This window comes from Passer montanus, unplaced genomic scaffold, assembly GCF_014805655.1.
Source record: "Passer montanus isolate IOZ18808 unplaced genomic scaffold, ASM1480565v1 scaffold21, whole genome shotgun sequence".
NCBI lineage: Eukaryota > Metazoa > Chordata > Aves > Passeriformes > Passeridae > Passer > Passer montanus.
In genome coordinates this window covers 11,915,443-11,934,419 of record NW_024366703.1, presented here as the reverse complement: position 1 = coordinate 11,934,419, position 18,977 = coordinate 11,915,443, and the positions used below count along the sequence as shown (strand labels likewise).

The 18,977-nt window shown below is 41.1% G+C and overlaps 1 protein-coding gene across 2 annotated transcripts in view; it reads right to left on the bottom strand.

Annotated features, from left to right (window-relative positions):
- The window catches only part of FHIP2A (FHF complex subunit HOOK interacting protein 2A), a 31,252-nt gene extending 12,728 nt beyond the window's left edge, over positions 1–18,524 (bottom strand). Inside the window, exons 1-7 of one of the 2 annotated variants that reach the window (XM_039709139.1) lie at positions 18,391–18,524; positions 10,444–10,522; positions 8,393–8,562; positions 6,059–6,163; positions 5,597–5,719; positions 2,764–2,802; positions 714–1,007 (exon numbers count right to left, since the gene is read on the bottom strand). In XM_039709139.1, coding sequence (XP_039565073.1) covers positions 714–1,007; positions 2,764–2,802; positions 5,597–5,719; positions 6,059–6,163; positions 8,393–8,562; positions 10,444–10,522; positions 18,391–18,435 — 855 coding nt within the window. In that variant the 5' untranslated portion in view covers positions 18,436–18,524. The remainder of the gene's footprint in view (positions 1–713; positions 1,008–2,763; positions 2,803–5,596; positions 5,720–6,058; positions 6,164–8,392; positions 8,563–10,443; positions 10,523–18,390) is intronic. The other variant, XM_039709140.1, reaches the window with a different exon arrangement.
- Between the last annotated feature and the right edge of the window lie 453 nt (positions 18,525–18,977).

Genomic DNA, 18,977 nt, shown 5'->3' with positions numbered 1-18,977 from the left:
ATTTGGATGCTACAAAATAAAGATTCTCACGTGATTTTGTGTGAAATACAAGAATGCCAGCTGCAGCCTTCCAGCTGACAGAACTAGAGCTGTAGGTCAGCTTGAGACCAAGATACCAAATCCCGTAAACTACTCAGGTAACAACAATGAGGTACAGTGGTAGACTTGGTTTTCAGCTCTCAGCACTACTGCAGCAATCACAGGCTTACCCAAACCTCTTCTAAATTTTCTGAAAGAATCTAAGTCTGAATTTGAGGACTGAGCTGGGTAAAACATAAAAAAGGCTTTTTTAAAAGAAAACACACTCCTAGAGATAGCTCAGTGGCATTACAAAGAGAGTGGGTTTGGTTAAGTCAGAACAATTCAAAGTAGTTTTAAAAACACTCTCTTGTGATATATTTAACCTTCTGATTATCCTGTGCAGTTTTTCTGTGAAACATACAGCATCCTATACAAGTTTCTTAAAAAACTCACTTATATTACCATCAACAAGCTTAGTATTAATTTTCTGGAATGGCATTTTTACTTTAATATGAATTTACAAAGAAAATTACCAATTTACACAAAGTGCCTGCAAAACCTACCACTTTTAATAGCTAAAATACAGTGTGTTTATTCACTCCCTCTGCCCACTTCACAAAGCATCCAACTATTTCATCTTATCACACAGAGTGGAAAAAACCCCAAAAACCAAATAAAAAAAAACAACTCACAGGACTTTTAGTGAGGTTTAGTAGAGAATTCACTAAATTATAGTCTTGATTTGGACCAGCAGTGGAGGACTCAGGTGACGATGTGACATTGAGTTCATCCAGACTGAAAGAGAGCTCCTCTGCCTGTTGTGGGAGCTCATCCTCCTTCTCCATGTGCTCGGCTCCGGCAGCACCAGGTGTCTCCTCAGGCTGCCCAGGCTGCCCCGTGTCTGCTGCCACGGAATCTTGGTCTTTTATCATGTCTTCTGTGATTACACTTGCTGATCCTTGGAGAGCCATTGCTTTTAACTTGCTCTGCAAAGCATTTTTTGGAATTACATAGCTGAAATTACTGTTCATCCTGAAGCAGGAGTTTACTAAAAGCAATTTTTTTAACATCAACATTTGAAGTAGTCAAGGCTGGATACAGTAACCATGTAAAATGTACAGGGCTGTGGGAGTGTGGGTGTTTTATAAACCTAGGACACTTTTAAATCTGCTTAAATTTCTCTTAAGCCCTACACATTTTGCTTCAAGGCTGAATATGCCATTTACAAAAGGATGGCAGCTATTTCTTTCTCTACCTAAGGCACATATTCACTTGCACACAATTTGGTAGAGGTTTTTAATTTATCTTATGTGTGGCACCTTCAGAACTTAGCACTTTTTATAAAACATTCCTTTCTGTGTCAAGGCCTCACATTCACCTAATGTCTGAAACACTATTTCTAGCTGGAATCACCCAAGTAAAATAATTCTAAATTTTTTGAGATTATACCTTCAACAGGAAAGGGAAAGAAACACCTTTTCTGACAGCAGAGTACTCTCAAATTGTGTTTCTCAAGAAGAAAAAATTGAGTAGATTGAATGGACAAAGGAAAGAGAAGTTAGCACTGGGCACTGGATACACTAAAAGGTCACAGAGAACCTTCTTGGAAGCTCCAAATCATCCCTGCTTTGCCTGACAAAAGGCAACCCATCTGTCTTCCCATAAATCTGTCTCCAGCACATAAAAAGATATTTAAATTTGTGCTGTGTGATACCATGAAGAAACTCACAGAAAGGCAAGAATTCAGTGTTCTTCTGGCATAAGTGCAGGTGAGGAATACTTTATTGGAATCATAAATTAGAATGCAGCACAAGACATTTCTTTCAAGTGAGAACTGCAGTGAGATTATAAATCCAAACGGTTCCCTTCTCTATGATAACAGCAAAATTATTACAAATATATCTCAAGCATTAATAATTTAAAAGACTAACCATTTAGGGTTAATGGATTTTAGTACAGACAAACCAGCAGGGACTGAGGACATGACAGTGAGGCAGCAAACTGGAGAGCTGCTGTGAACACTTGCTCGAGGGCCGTGCATTCGGTGTGGGGAATTTGCACTCACAGAAATAATTCCCTGGAGAAGCAAACCAGTGGTAAAAGCAGCAGACTGCATGCTATAAAAATAAGGATGATCTTTGAATGCAGTAGAAAAATTACTGCTTCAATGTGCTTTGTTGGGTTTTTTTTTGTCAGTGCGAAAAGTGCAAGGCTGGCAAAGCAACAAAAAGGTGTCTGTCTGAACCAAGTCTGCCCATCACCAGAGCTTCTGCAGTCCTTCAGTATCAATATCCTCAATATCCTCATCAATACACAGAAATATCTGAATCACAACAGTGACCCTTCACATAAAGGTTGGAACAGCATTTCAATCCTGGATTTAACACTGTTGCTGGCACCACTCAAACTGCAGGCAGAGTTGTTAAAAGCAAAAGCCTTTTTTTCTTCAAAAACTGGGCAATATTCTGTAAAATACTTATTTCATCTTACAGCAGCTTATTAGTTCATGTCTGGATTCTTCTGCCATTTGAAAGGCCATTGTTTATTTAGCTAAAGCAGTGATGAGAGAACTAACATATACAAATGTATGAATGCCCCTAGAAATGTGTCCATAGCTCATTACTCTTACACTGGCAGGTGACACAAAGCAGTTTGTACATTGAATAACACACAGGCAGAATCTTTGTGTGTATTTAAGCTTCCTATTGTTTAATCATGCAATTCTGCAGCTCAGCTGCTCACCTGCCTCCTGCAAAGGTGCAAAACAGGATCCTCAATGACCTAATAGAAAAGGTTACATAAAACACATATTCAATGCTTTCTAAACCAAGTACTCAGAATTACTTGAATACATGAATTCAGCATTAACAAAGAGCAGATAATATAAAAACACCCTTTTGTATTTTTGTGATTTGTAAACATCAGTTTTAAAATCTGTGGTGGATGATGCCATGTCTAAATTCTGATAGATTTAAAAAGAGTTCTATGAAAACATCAAGTGATATCACAGCTGATGAGAATCTCTACTTAATTTGTGGTGAGAAATATAAAGGTGATAATTCATAGTACTGAAAGTAGAAGTGAACAGTAAAACTATTGTTCATTTTATAAAATGAAGGTAAAAAAACTATTTAGATGCTATATTAGAACTTTTTCAAGGTCGTAGGAACAGAAATTGAAGCAAAGAAAGTTAAGTGTCCCTTTGCCAGAAACAGTTGCAAGGAGTATCTCACTTAAAATGGGATAAGATGCAATGAGGCAAGTTTACCCTAAAATATAACTGAGGCAGAGGTGATAAATAAACATTACAATGAATATTCTTTCTCTCTGCACAAGAATTAGGAAAACTCAGTTTTTAAAAAAGGAATACATTAATACCATATAGGGATCCTAAAGTTTTAAAAAAGTAGAATGAAGTTCTTCAAGGTCTTATTTCCACAACAGACATGACTTGTCCAAATGATTCAAGGTCTTAGGAACAGAAATTGAAGCAGAGAGAGTTAAGTGTCCCTTTGCCAGAAACAGTTGCAAGGAGTATCTCATCTAAAATGGGATAAGATGCAATGAGGCAAGTTTACCCTAAAATATAACTGAGGCAGAGGTGATAAATAAACATTACAATGTATATTCTTTCTCTCTGCACAAGAGTTAGGAAAACTCAGTTTTAAAAAAAGGAATACATTAATACTAAAATAAAATTAGTATAGGGATCCTAAAGTTTAAAAAAAGTAGAATGAAGTTCTTCAAGTCCTTATTTCCACAACAGATGTAACTTGTCCAAGTGATACAGTTATGCCATGTAGGCTTATTGATTAAGCAATACAGGTGAAAGATTTCACCTATACTGATTAACCAATAATACACATATTTATGTAAATATAAAATACAAACCAGCTTTCTATCAACAAACTATCTGGCATGGAATCATACAAAGGAAGTGCATTTGAACACACTCAGTTTTTATGTTCACAAAATCCTGTATAAACTGATTGGAAACAGTCAAAGAAGGAAGCAAAACTAACAGATACAAACACTCTCTGGAGAGATCCATCTGCATTTCATCTTATAAGTGTTGGAGATTGGAGGTAGAAATGCCACACAGAATTCTGTAAATTTACCCTTTCATGCATTTGAAAGTGATCAAGTCACAACAGCACCCCTAAGAGGCCAAATGTGAACAACCAGAATATCCTATTCCAATGAAGCACAATTCTGCACTCCACATAACTGCTCTGGAAACAACCATTACAAGTTGTGAAGACAAATGCTTTAGGCTGCAACACCTAGAATAACACTGTGAAATAACAGGAGCTACAAGAAATGTTTGCCAGCTTGCCTGAACCCCACAGCCAGCATTTTGTGAAACTAGAGACCCCTTTAAAACTTGGAATCATTTGTTTCTCCATGTCTGTTTTTTAATATTGGAATCTTGCTATTTTGGGGAGGAACACTAATAAAGTGGGACAAAACACTTGTGGTTCTTATGACTGGGTTCTCAGGTTTGATTGCAAGGGCACTATTTAAGGGGCTTAAACCATACAACTTACACAAATAACACTAAAAGTAATCCTGGTTTAGAATTCTACCATATTTTGCATGTAATATATGCAGTAGTTTGCTTCTGAGTGCTTCTAATGTTTAAACATTAACTTTTCAACCTCATACCATTTCTGCTGCTTACACAACTACAGTGGATACAATGGCAATCAGCACAATACTTAATTGAGGTAAAAAGAAACTCAAGATTGATTCTTTACTACTGACATGGAAATGAAAATCACATACTTAATGAAAAATAACATCTTTTTGCAATTTAGCAGTCTCTGCTGTCACAGATCTTGTTTGTTTGTGGAAAGGTTGTAAAATAGTCCTGAAGGAATATTTTTCAGCTAAGTATTATGTACTTAATAGACACCGTGTCACCATAGGAAACAGCAAAGTGGGAGCAAAATGCTCCCACTAAATGGACTTTTATAAACCAATTTTTTTATGCTTCTTCTAAACAGGAACTGAAAGTCAGTCTAGAAACTGTTTATCCTCCCACTCTGATTTCATAATGCCACATGTTAAAGGAGGCAGTAAAGACACAGGCTGTCTTGCAGACAGAAGATGTGTTGTGTTGTAGATTGTGAGCTGGCACTGCAGCTCCAACATATGTGCCACTACCAAAATAAAGGCCCAATCCTGCAGAACACTCAGCAACTTGCAAGGTTTCAGTGTCCCCTGCAATGTGTCCCTTTGTCTTCGTTGGGATGACAAAAACAACACATGAAGGCCAAGGTCTCCCTCACACAGTGTTTTACACTGCAACTCATATCCCTACTCTAAAGGCACTTTCATTGCAAAGGAAAAGGACCTTGGGCAGGTGTACTTGTGAGCCCTGAATGAAATTCCCTTGAAAATCAGATGTATAAAGTCTCTGGGAGAAAAAACAACTTCTAATATCACATGATAAAAAGTAACAGATGGAATGAAAACTAAGCTATGAAGCATAACGTGACACCACCAGTTCTCCACTAGATTTTGTATATGACACAGTAAATACACCTGTAAAATTTTGAATTGATTTACTCACCTCAAGGAAGAAGTTGACCAGGTATGGATCCTGCTTCAGTTTTGCACATACTATACACAGAAACTGAATTTCTTCATTTTCTGTTGGTGTTGCCAGAACCTCACCACAGAGCCTGATTAATTTCTGTCACATAAAGTGAATAATTAAGACAGAAAGTTATTGCTTTTTCTAGGAATAACAGACTGAATTATTTTTCTATCTAAACACTACAATTACGTATGAGTACTGACTGGAACATTTGCTCTGGATTTAGACTGCAATGAACAAGTTTTCTTTAATATCTATGACTTGCATTGCAGTGGCAGTCCAAGATTCCAAACATCACCACATTAAAAAAACCCAAACTGATCTGGCTCCCAAGCAATTTCCTTAATTCACTTGACAATGGAAAAATGAAAGACAACATTAGCTACAGCAGAATAAAGGAAACTTATGCAAAAATACAGTTGACTTCAAAAGTACCTGCACTGGCCTATGCACATTTATGTGGGGAAGAAGAGGTTGCCTTATTCTTCCAAGAAGTTTTGTATAAAAAGCCAGAACTTGCTGTTTCATTCCTGGAGGACACTGGAACAAAAACAAAAATAGAAAAAATGTAGAGAAAAATACAGATGTAAATTTTTCACTTAGAATGGCTAATTAATCAGCAATAATTTAACTAAAAGTCATCATCTGTTAACATATTACTTTTACCAGTATTAACGGAGATCAATAAAAAATGTTGGATCACATTACTGTTTTCTCTTTCAAATTATTCATACTTTCAGTTAATTGCTCTAGGGCAAACTTCTACCAATCTTTCCAGAAAATATTCCGTATCATTATGGTGATAAGGGGAAATTAACTCGGAATTAATTTGCTACAGGTCAGATGTCTATTAAGGTACTGTGCCACAAAATCCAGCAATTCAGTGAATCAGTACATACAAATACAGAATGATAAACTATAAAAATCTTAATACCTACAGAAGGTTTCTTAAAGTCATGAGCAATTAACCTTAGCCAGCTAAAGTGTTTATAAATGCACAGATGATCCAGGACAAGAGAAAGCTGCTGCTTTCCCTGAGCAGAATATAAATCACAAATATGTGTGGAACATGCAGACCCTTGTTCTACTGTCCCTAATGCACCACACCACAAGAAAGGACCTTCTTATCTCCAGGAGATCTGATGGCTTGTGGGCCTTTATATACCTTTGTTCCTAGCTAAATTCCCCCAAACTAATTAGTTAATAACTAATTTATCAACCACGTTAATAAATGCTGTTAATTTTAACCCACATAATTTCCCTCATTTGCATGTCCAAATGCAGCTGAGGTGGCAACCTGCAGCCTAACCTGGCTCTCCTTTCTAAGTAACTATCTCTAGATTTTCAATCCCTAATCACTGCTAATTGTCAAGCAATTCTTTGAACAAAATGGCAAGATATGTACCATCAGGGCACATCCACAGTAATGTGGTAAGTCTAACTGACTGCTGTGAAAGGGAACTATTCATTTTGCACCAGATCTTTGCAACATCTTGCAAGCACTGAACTGGGTGTTTACTTCAGATGTATCAACTCACAAGTGGCAAAGTGTAAAGACAGGCTGTACAAGAATTGCCTGTACAGACATATTTTTATGAGTACAGAATGACTTCTCTCAACTCTTAGAAACACACTACTAATTACCCACTTCACATATGTCACAATTTCATCTTGGTTTCTTGACAACATTTAGAGATTACTGAACGAGCTGTGTTTCTGAGCAAGTATCTTTAATACAGCAGTGTTGTGGTTTTAAGCCCAGCTGGAGCAAGTATTTTAGCCTGACTGTAGGACAGCTGCTACAGTAACAGGTACTGCAGATCTCTGGCTCTGCCAGAGCAAGGAACATCTCAGGCTCAGACAGCCACTGTACTGTGTTACCCGCTCATGTAAAATCAATTAAAAACTCTTGACAATGTGTAAAATATTGAGAAAGAAACCCTGGAGAGCTCCATTTATCCTTGGAAGAGGATAAACCATGCCTCCCTAACTGCATCTGCACTGTGGTACAAAATGTTCTACCCCCAGGGCTGCCAAGCTCATTCACCCCATGATCCACCCAGCCCCACACATTTCAGCTCAGAAGTTCTGCCAAGACAGACAGCAACAAGGATGGACCAAGACCATGAAGGAAACTTCATGTGTGCTACAAAGCAGACATGAGGAACCAGACAATACTGCCAAGGTATGAAAGCTGGCTGGGGATCAACTCAAATTAATGTCTTCTGATAGCAAAGTCTTTCTGGGCAATAGCTGAACACACTCAGAAAAGCTAATCAAAAATCTGTATTTAACACAGCACTTTTCACCCAAGAATGCCCCAACATTTAACAAAGGGCAGAGAGGGATAATACTGTCATGTAGTAGCCAGAAAAACTCTAAACTGAAGAAAAATGTTTCTCCTACTTTTAGTTTCACCATCAGCATTACTAGAGTGGTGAGTCTCACCATTGCCAGCACCCCAGGGGCTGTCTCACCCTGATCACATCTGTAAAAGGCTGTTATTTGTAATATCCTGGTAATGTGGAAACGTATATTGGAATATTTGTAATATAAGCAAGCAGCTCTTTGCTAGAGTTCAGTGTCCCACACTACCACCTAGTGTAGGACTTCAGTCTCTATCACAACTAGGAGCTCACACAAGACTTGTAATATAAGCAAGCAGCTCTTTGCTAGAGTTCAGTGTCCCACACTACCACCTACTGTAGGACTTCAGTCACAACTAGGAGCTCACACAAGAGATAATCTGCTCTGCTGAGAGATACATACATCAGCTTTTCCTAGTGTGTAGAGTGTCTCCAAAATCTTGTGATGCAGCAAATATTCCATGCATGGTCCTGTTTCACCCGATTCCCTCTCATTTTCTTCTTGAACTAGAATATCCAACATCTGTTCCAGGTGAGAGGGAATGTTCGTATCAGTCACAGGAGCTTTGTCATCTAAATAAAAGAAATAGGAAATTAAGAATGATTTTAAAACTGCCCTCATTTCAATTCAGTTCCAAATGTAAGACTTATAAACATGACATCCACTTAAAGAATTTTATATAGAGCATGGGTTTTTAACATGTCTTAAAGAAAACTTTCAGAACTGTATCTGAATATGTACACTGGAATATCCATTGGGCAGATATCTGACCTTGTAATGGGGAAAAGGTGAAGTGCCAAAATTCAAAATATGCAATAATTACACGGTCAAAAAAGGAAAATTTCTACTGCCAGAGAGCAAGCCAAGGGAGAGAAATCTACAACTCTCAATCTTCTGTTTAGTATGCACGAGGTCTTAATAACTTCCTCTTTGACCCTTGATACATTATTCTCAAATCTGGCCTCTAAAATCAGCTTAATTTGCAGCTGATCAGTTCCTTTATAAACTAGATAACTAAATAAATGGCTTTTCTGCTGATAACAACAAAGAAAATTCAAACTCTATGCTGTTTATTCTCCAAAAGCTTTTAAATTTCTTTTTTGTAGTTTCTGCATTAAAATAGAATTCAAACTTATGAAGGAAAGGGTAAGATATTGATTTTATTATATTAAAGTCATGAAACTGCAGTGGATTTATGCCACTGGAAGTAGGAGCTAACATTCAGATATTGTAGAACATATCCACACATGGAAGATTTTCCTCTTTTATTTTTTTCAGCTGAATTCTACATGAACAACTATCCTAGGGAAATGGTTACTACTGTTTACGCAACAATCTAAAAATAACTTGTCACTTGCCTGCAACTGGCAACAAGATCACACAGGGAAACTGCCATGTCAGAGTGAGTTTGGTCTTTGCCACAAGCTCCAGTTAGCCTGGAGTGTTTTGCTTGAATTTCCTACACATAATTCTGCTCCTACTGCAGAGGACAGAAATACATCCACTGAGTGGAAACTTCTTTTTCAAAACACTTCTGAAACTCTGGGAGAGAGGTCAGCTTTTATTCTGCACCACGTCACTGCAGGTGTCAGTTTTCCCTGCCACCCTGTCATTTCCACCTTTGGAAACATCACATAGTGTTCCAAAAGATGGGTATTTGGAACCAAGGGTCACGCTGCAGTTTTACAAGTAAATATTGATATAAACAAGATCATCAGACACAAACACAGACTCAACAGCTCTTCCAGCAGAAGGTCAGAACTAATAGGCTTGAGGGAAGCATGGCAACATTCATTTTTAAAACATAACTGTTTCATAACTAGGTCCAAAATTAAAAATTTACAAGCTGCATAATTGTTGGGAAAAAACCCCAGACTCGGAAAGAGTTTTAAAAAAAGCAACTACAGCCATATTTCATCATAATATCTATTTTTAAGAACAGCAGTGTAACATCTGAGTAAGGTTTAATAAAACTTGTTGTCTGTGCTATCAAAATACACTGAGACAAGACATTAAAGCAAAAATAACTAATACTGAGCACACAGAATCCATCTCTGTCTGGTAAAATCTATGACCACAAAATTACTTTTGTTAAAATCTTGCAAAGAAAAAGAAAATCCCTGATGCAAAGCAATAAAAATGTTAACAGCAGGGACTGCATTTCTGCAGCTGTCTGTTTAGATTAAACAGAGTATGTGAAGGCAGAAACTGGGTCAGATGTAAAAAAGTGCAGTTCCCTACATGGTACTCAGGAAAGAAGACTTCAACCATTTTTCATGTCTACTTTTACACATGGAAGTACATTATATTTTTAATTACTGGTTATTGTTGGTATTTTGATTAAAGACATGATTCATTTAGTATTTCTTAATCTATACTTTTTAAAAACACTGAAATTGTGAATTCTAGTTTCCACAATAGAAAAACAAACCCAGAGGGCTTTTTTCTTTTACCTGAGGTCTCTATGTAGTAATGGGTGATTGCTTTCCAGTGGTAAACAAAATCTTCTTGTAATGGAAGGGAAGGTGCAAGCTATGGGGAAAAAAAACACAACAAAAACCAGTCAGAAATGGAATGAACATACTTGCCCAGAGATTAAATTCAATTTTATCTTATACTTGGAAATAAAGTGCTGCAGATAGTGCTACAACTGTTACTCTCTGCTCTTTTACCTTTAACAAGGACTACATTCATTATTCATGGCTGAGCCCCCTGCCACACTGACTGCTTGTAAACATCAGTAATAATCTCTGTGATGTCTCTATCACCAGACAATCTATTCGAAGCAACAAAAGCAATTGCTCCTACTGCACAGCAACACTAGAAATGTATGCTTGTATTTTTTAGACCACAATTTTGTCCCGTAGGAAAAAATCATGTTCTTTTGCTTCTGCTCTTGATGCCTTCTTGCTTTCCTGTACACTCTGTTCTCTGTCTGCTCCCTTAAAAATACCAAATAGTTGCTTCATCCAGTTTTTACCATGCCTTTTTTCCCATTATCCACAACTTATTTTAAAAAAATCTTTGTTCAGTTGTTAGGTTGGGTTTGTTTTTTGCAAATTTTTGGTTTGTTTTTTTAGGCCCACACGCAGAGCCTGATGGGTTGCTCCTTTTTTAAAAACAAATATGTTTCTTATTTCATTTCTTCAAGAAAGGAAGTTTCTTCTTTCCTGGAGGAGTTTGGGATGGCTGGCTGGGCGTGAGCAGCATCCAGGAATAACACAGTGCAAGAAGGAAATGCAGCCACCATCAGCAATGCTCCTTCCCACTGAGACGCAGGTGGCCTGTGGCCCATCACACCACAGGCAGCCTGTGAAAACAGGACCACAATCACTTCACCACTCTGCTCTCCAAAGTGAGAGCTGAGACAAGCACTGAATTTGTGCCCCTGAATGTTCTGAGCTGGTTAAAATCAGGAATCCTATAGGGAAAACCCCAACCATTCAATAGGTCACATGAGAATCTACTTTTATTGAGGCCTAATCCTACTTGCTTGAGGCTTTTTTTTTTGGGCCAAGTCCTCAAGTCATTCTTTTGCAGGCCATCCTGAAATAGGGGATTATCACTTGACAGGATGGCAGCGATGAGCCCTGAGGGCAAACAGAAAGAATCCCAAGTATAAATTGGTGTGTCTGTTTTGGAAGGGTAAGGAGCTGGACCATCCTGACAGGAGATGGAGTCCAGTCCTTCACAGAATCTCAGAGGGGCTGAAGCTGGAAGGGGAGTGGACACCATCCAGTTTAGTCCCCCTGCTACAGCACAGTCACCTAGAGCTGGCTGCTCAGGAGCATGTCCAGATGGCTTTTGAATATACCAAAGGATGGAGACTCCACAGCCTGTCCAGGAACCTGTGCCAGGGGTCAGTTAACCTCACAGAGAAAGGTTAACTGAAGGAAGTTTTCTCCCCAGGAGCTGCAGATACCACATTTGAGACTTATAACTCTGAACTCCTCTAGTGTTTCCCCACAGGGTCTAAAATATGCTGTGCTGTCTCAGTTCTTGGGCAAACAAGGGCTCAGGAGCACAGGGTTCATATACAGTCTAGTACAGGATAGGCTCATACGGTCTCTACTGGCTGGTGGGTTTGTTTGAAAAAGCCCTGGATGTTTTCCACATCAGTCTTTTCTTTGCCTTTAATTTAATGACACTTAAATTTATCTTGGTAAAGTTGTAAAGCCCAGTATATGACAAATATTCCATGCCAAGATAAGTGCAGTGCTAATTGCTAATGGCCCTTTGCACACAGGACTTTGGAAGGCAAGACTCTGGAAAAAGAGTGGTGCTTGGCAACTATCTCTGCCTCCATCCCGGGTGGAAATGTGCCTTTGGAAATTTCAACCAGGAAATCAAACTGACAGTGCTTATCCTCGCCCTGACAGGCTGTGCACTCACTGGGTTCCACGGCTAGGCACTCAGAGCAGCACATTAGCACAGCAGCTACCACCGAGTATCTGAACACTCCACACTGCGCAAAACCAGTTTATTTGACTGTGACATTTACTAGGTTATTGACATTCAGAAGAATAACCAAACAAACTGAAGACTGAGCATATGATATTGTGTATCATGCTCTGTATGTCACGCTAGCTGCACTAGATGTGTATTTCAAGCAATGTAATTATCATTTCTGGAAAAAAAAAGCTGTATCAAAACCTCAACGCCAGCTGATGAATAACCCAGGGACAACTTTTGAGGAATACAGGCCTCCCAGACCACTCTATTTCCAACGTAACACATGATGGATAACATTAAAGATTTATCCTTGGCTGATGTGATTTTCCTCTCCACTTCTTCTCGTCTCATCTGCCTCAAGATGAATTTAGTGCCTCTGAGCAGTGCCAGGAAAAGGATTTCACTTCTCAGCACTGTCAATAATTTATCCACCATGGGAGAGAACTGTGGATAGAGACATTCCCCCTCTCAACAACTGCCTCTAGGGACTCTTCTCAGAGGTGAAAAAATAATTCAGGGACAGGTCCTGCCCTTTCAAATTAAAATACCCAGTGATTTCAGAGTCTTCTCTGACCAGGACTGCAAGCCAGACATAGCAGAGATAACATAAGCATGTGTGTGCACCTGGGCAGGGCAGAGGGCAGCCTATTGGGCATCAGCATTGCCACTGACTGGAGATGTAACCCCAACAAATTATTTTAAGGTAGGTGTTTACTGACCAAAAAAACCAACAAAAACCCACAAGAAAACAAGCAAACAAACAAACAAAAATAAAGGGAAAAAAAAACCAAAAAACAAACCAAGCAATCTTCTTAACTTATTTATTCAGACAAAGCAAGGTAAAGACCAAGACCAAGATATCAGCTTATATGTATACAAAGCCAAGCACTGGAAAGAATTAGGACCCTATAGCACTTGGCTGACATCCTTTAACCCTGGTAGGACAGGTAGTACTAGTATGAGGTTATAGTTCCTATTTTAGGATGAATTATTAGCTATCAGCTGAGATGGAATACATGTTACAGCTGCCACCCTGTATAACCACTCTACTGTCTAAGTGCTTGCATGGAGATTCTGAAGCAAAGCAGAATTCCTTGTGAAGGCCATTAATTCCTGCTACTTGTCTAATTTGAAGGAGTTACCTTAAAAATGCAGTTATTTCTCCCCATTAAATCAGCTGGCTAGGGCATGGTGCTAATAACACCAAGGCTGAGGGTTTGATCCCTGTATAGGCCATTAATTAAAGAACTGGACTTGACGGTCCCTGTGGGTCCCTTCCAACACAGAGTACTCTGTGACTCTGGAATTAATCCTGATGTAATTAAATATGTTCTTAGTGATTCCTAATCTCAAAGTGAAGCTCTCTTCCTCCGGGGAAAAAACCCCATGATCCTCAAGCCTGCAGTGTAGGTGTTGGCATACAAAATAGCTAAAATTCACTGAACCCCACTGAACTGCAGCCCACTGGAGCAGCCATTGATTAGCAAGATGTTCCATCTGGTGCCCAGCTCCAGACACTGGGCTTCCTGGGAGTGAGCTGAACTTAACACATGCTGCCTCATCCTTCTGGTGACAATATGTAACAAATAATCAAAGCCCACTCCCTTTCAGGAAAAGAGCTGTTCTCAGGAGAGCTACAGATCTTTGACCAGATGTACAGTCTGCTCAAGACAAAACCTGTCCAAAATACATTTCCATGTTGTTTTCCAAAGCATACAGAATTCATGTTTAGGCAGGAAAAAAAATAACATAAAGAGTGAAGAAACACATATACTGCAGTATTTAACAGCAAATCTTTTTTTGTGCATGTAAAAATCATTGTCATATTTTTCATGTATGTTTTTCAGAAGCGCAATTCAATACTGGAAAGGATGGAAACATCAGAAGCTGGTGATATGCCTCAATAACTTTAGGGCAAATTCACAAAGGAAAGAACATTGTATAAAAAAATTACAGGTACTGTCTGGTCAGATGCCAGAGTAAAAAAAATAGAGAGCAGAAAACTGGGTCAAAGAGAAAGGAAAGGGAAGTGCATGCACACTGCCCTGACTGACACAGTCACTTGATGTTTTTCTTCAGTCTTACTACTGTACCAATGTGAATGGTCTGAGAGAATGTGAAAAAGGAATAATGCTTGAAGGTTTACTTGATCTTCAGTTGGAGAATGCACAGAGTTTATAATGGCCACTGCTCTCACACATAAAATTAACGCTGCACATGCTTGCAAGTCACGCATTCAATTTTGCAATGTAATTTGCTAATACCAGCACAACATTAAAACAACAAGTAATGTAAGGTCATTACATCAAATAAAGTGGGTTCAAGAGGAATAAGTTCTGTTCTAATCAGTTATGCAGGTCATGATTTTGGAGCACTGCCTGTACCAAGTGACTCAGTTTCTTTCAAAGCTGAGTTTGCTTCAAAATATAAACAGAAGCTACTTGAAAGTACGGTAATGTACCAGTGTCAGAGACACAGTGGGATAACAGGCTGGGAGAGAGGGGGTCTCAAGAATCTGCAGCACACACCAAATCTTCATTCATTCCATTGCATGGTACTAACATTCCTGTTTGAAAGCAAATTGCAAAATTCAAGCCAACCAAAATTACATTTTTCGTGCAAGGTACACAGCTCAAAAACATCCTTTTGAACTGACTATCAAGGTGAAACACCCAAAAACCCAAATCAAACACAAACGAAAGTCCTTTGAACACTGAGTGGCCACTTCACAGACAAGCTATTTTGTCTAGGGAAACATGAGTGAAAAGCACAAGATAAGAGCAAAATAAGTCTAACTTGCTGCTTTGTTATTGTACAACACATTGTGTTGCTGCTGACAATGTAGTGCTCATGGATAGCCCTTCGGGATGAAAGGATATCAGAAATGCATAGCAAAGAGAAAACATCTTGAGGACAAGCCATATATAAACTGTCACAGATTTAATAATATGAACCCCACGAAGCAACAGCATTTCTATTCTGCCCTGAAGTAACAGAACAGAGACAGCAGTCCTCTCCACCATTCTCACTAACACATCCGACTCAATTTAAGGATTCTCTGTTGGCAGGGTAACACAGTGGTGCTTGCTCATCTGAATACTGCAGAGAAATCTAAAAAGCAAAAAGTATCTAAAATATTGGCAGGATTGACATTAGGTAAGAGATGAGAAAAAACCCCAGAATTCAATGGTAATGAAAATCAGGAATATGGTTTCAAACACTTGGGCAATTTAGTCAGAAAAGACTGAAAGTTTTGATTTATTCAAGGAAAATCATAGGATCATAGACAGGTTTGGGTTGGAAGAGATCTTAAAAGACCACCTAGTTCCAACCCCACTGCCATGGGCAGGACATTTTCTACTAGGCCATGTTGTTTTAAGCCCCATCCAGGCTAGTCTTGAACACCACCACAACCTCTCCGAGAAAAAACCTTGGTAAGAAAACACCTTAGTAGAGAGCAACTGATCCCTTATGCTTGCCTCAAGCACAGCCCTGTCACAAGGGCAGTCAGTCCAAGAGTGACACACCGACAACAAGTAAAAGGCAAATACTGCCATGTCTATCAGACTGTCAACCTTTGGAGCCCCTGTCAGAGGTCAGAGTGTGGCACACTGAGGGTAAGATAACAACGACTATCTAAGAGCATGGGAACCATTGCTGTTCAAATGCACTCTCTGGAGTCTGCAGGCCGGAGGGCCCTGAGGCAGGGCAGGAGCACTACAGAACTGATGTGCAGGAGAAAGGACAGGGCAGAAGGACTATCCAGACCTTTCTGGTTTAAAGAAGTCCCACCCGTGAAAGCTAAACCCTGGCTCTTCACGTGTATTTTAGTGTCCAGCTCAGCTGAAAATTGTACAGTTGCAACTCTACCTACTCTGGGGTAGGCACCCAAAACTATGGAGAACTGATAGCTTAGTTACTAATTCTGTTGCTGATAAGAAACAGAAGTTCTGTTAAGAATCCAACTGAGGCTGCCCATGTTATACTTGCTCCCTAGCAAAAACAGCAAGCAAAAATGATGTTCCAAATTCTCTTGGGTCTGGAAACAGGCAGCATCAAAGTGGACTGAGGTAATACTTAGTATTTACAACACTTGTCACTTCCCCACAGCAAAGCTAAGCAGACCACATCTTATTACTACAGGGAGAATGAAACAAAGCCACATACAGCCACTCAAGTGCTTAAACATTTATATTTCTTAGTTCTGTCTTTGTATTAGTGGGTCAAACTTATAAAGAAACATTCTTAGTATCTTCCTGCTTTTGGAATTCCACGTTTCATTCTTAGTATTTGTGACAATCCTGTAAATGCAATAGTGCAGTATTTACCAGGAGATCCACCACGGTGGTGGTAGCAGGATGAGGCAATTCTAAAAGGGACACCAGAGTTGAGAAAGGACAAACAGTATGTTGTTGGATAGCACTTACTTGCAAAATTATGGTATCAATATATTTCTGTATTTTCATTTGGATTTTCTAATCAAAAAAGTGTGTCTAGTCCCTACTTTTTTCCTGTTCCATTCAGCACATTTGTTTTTCCTACTTTTTACTGGATCTCAACTAAATGCAGTTCTTTATATGTTTTCTTTCTTTTTTTTTGTTCTCACATTGATAATGTAAACACTCTTCTAATAATAACTTCTATTACATCTCTCAAATTGGTAGGCCTGAAAGAATATCTTCTCCTCCATTCCTGCACCTCTCAGTCACCCACTTTTATTTCTGTTATTCAAAATGTGGCACAGCTCACCACAACAAACTTTCTTTAGTCAGGCAGGCACTAATTTCTGTTTCCTCTCCAATGAAAGCGCTGTCTATTGAAGGCATTCACATGTGGTCTGACTGTTTTCAAGTAAAACATTTCATCATTATTTAAAACATTTCCTTCCAAATGCCACTACACCATTAAAAAAGCAAAATAAGAGCCTGTAATTAATGAATACATGTTTAACTTTAAAACCTGAATACTCCTGCAGAACTACAGGCTCATATAAAGACAGGCATATGCTCAAGTGCAGCATCGAAGCATACATTAAGGTACAAAGGCTGCTTCTCAGATGAGGCAGGATTTGGCATGCAGGCTCTTATTTCAATTATTTGGATTTGGCCTGCAAGCTGTTTTTTCAACCATTTGAGCATTTTTTTCTTCAACACTTTCCACCTTCCCTTGAGTATTTCCCTGCCGATTTTTATCACCTCTTCACAGTCTCCTGGGTGTGTGGGTTTACTGGGAGAGGCGCTGAAAGGCAGGGAATTACTACCAAGACCCCACCTCACTGAAAGGCAAAAATGAACGGTGTGGGCAGGCAGTGCAATGGCAGCTCGGGCACAGGCCCCGCTGCCTCTGCCAGTCCCGTCAGGGAGCCAGGCTGCACACACAGCCCCGTGTCCCCCGGCAAACCTGACCCCACGCACAACTACAAAATAAACCAGGCATGGAAAGCGTCGCTTTGAAACTGACAACATCCTGCAAAAACACCGGTGACGGCGACTATTGTCTGCTGGCCACGACGAGATGGAAATGCTGGCGAGTTTCCCGATTCCTCTCCTTTATTGTTTGTCTCGCTGAAACAGCCGGGCAACGGCCGGGTGAGGGCCGGGCCAGGGCTGCCCTCAGGCCCGGCGCGGGGCACCGGGGCCGGCAATGCCCGGCGGTGACAGCCGGAGGCTGCAGCCGCTCCCTCCTCCCCCGGCACCCCCGGCTCTCCAGGGCCGCGCTGGGCGATTCGTTCCCTTCCCGTGCTCCCTCCGGGGCCCGCCCGGGCAGCTCGGCCTCCGCGGCCCGCGGCAGGGCTGAGCCGGATGCTCGCCCTGCGGGCCCCGCCGGCAGCAGCGCCGGGGGGCAGCGGGGAAGGGGCGCCGGGCCCGTCCGAGCCCCCGGCCCGCGCTCGGCGCTAGGCCCGGATCGAATCCCCGGCGTGGCGTGGCCGGGCCCGCCGGCGGCCTTACCGCCTCCACGGCGTGCTGCAGGATGGAGGTGAACTTGGAGAACATCCTGTCCCGCGACTGCAGCAGCCGCTGCCGGGAGGACCTCGAGAGCTCCTCGATCCGCCGCCGCCGCCGCTCCAGGGTGAGGGCTGCATGCGGGGGCCTGGCCGCGGGGATCGGGCGGGCGGGCGCCGGCGCTGCCTCTCGCTCTCCGGCGGACACCGTGGCACTGACACCGCCGGCTGCGCGGCTGCCGAGGCTCCGGGTGTCCTGCAGGGGCCGCCACCCCCGCACGCGGCTCGGCCCGCCCCGCTCCGCTCCGCCCGGCCGCGGGCGCTGCCAGCCGGGAGCGCCGCGTTCCCGCCCGGCCGGGAGCTTGTGCCGGCCCCGGGCTGCGGGCCGGCCGCTGCTGGGCCCCGAGCCAGACCCGCTTCTGTGGGCAGCTCCGGCAGGGAAATGGATCACAGTCACAGACTCACTTGGGTTGGAAAGACCTCTGAGGTCATCGATTGCAACCTTCGACCTTACACCACCATGCCAGCCGGACCGTGACACTGAGTGCCATGGCCAGTTTTTCCTTAAACGCGTCCAGGGTGCTGACTCCACCA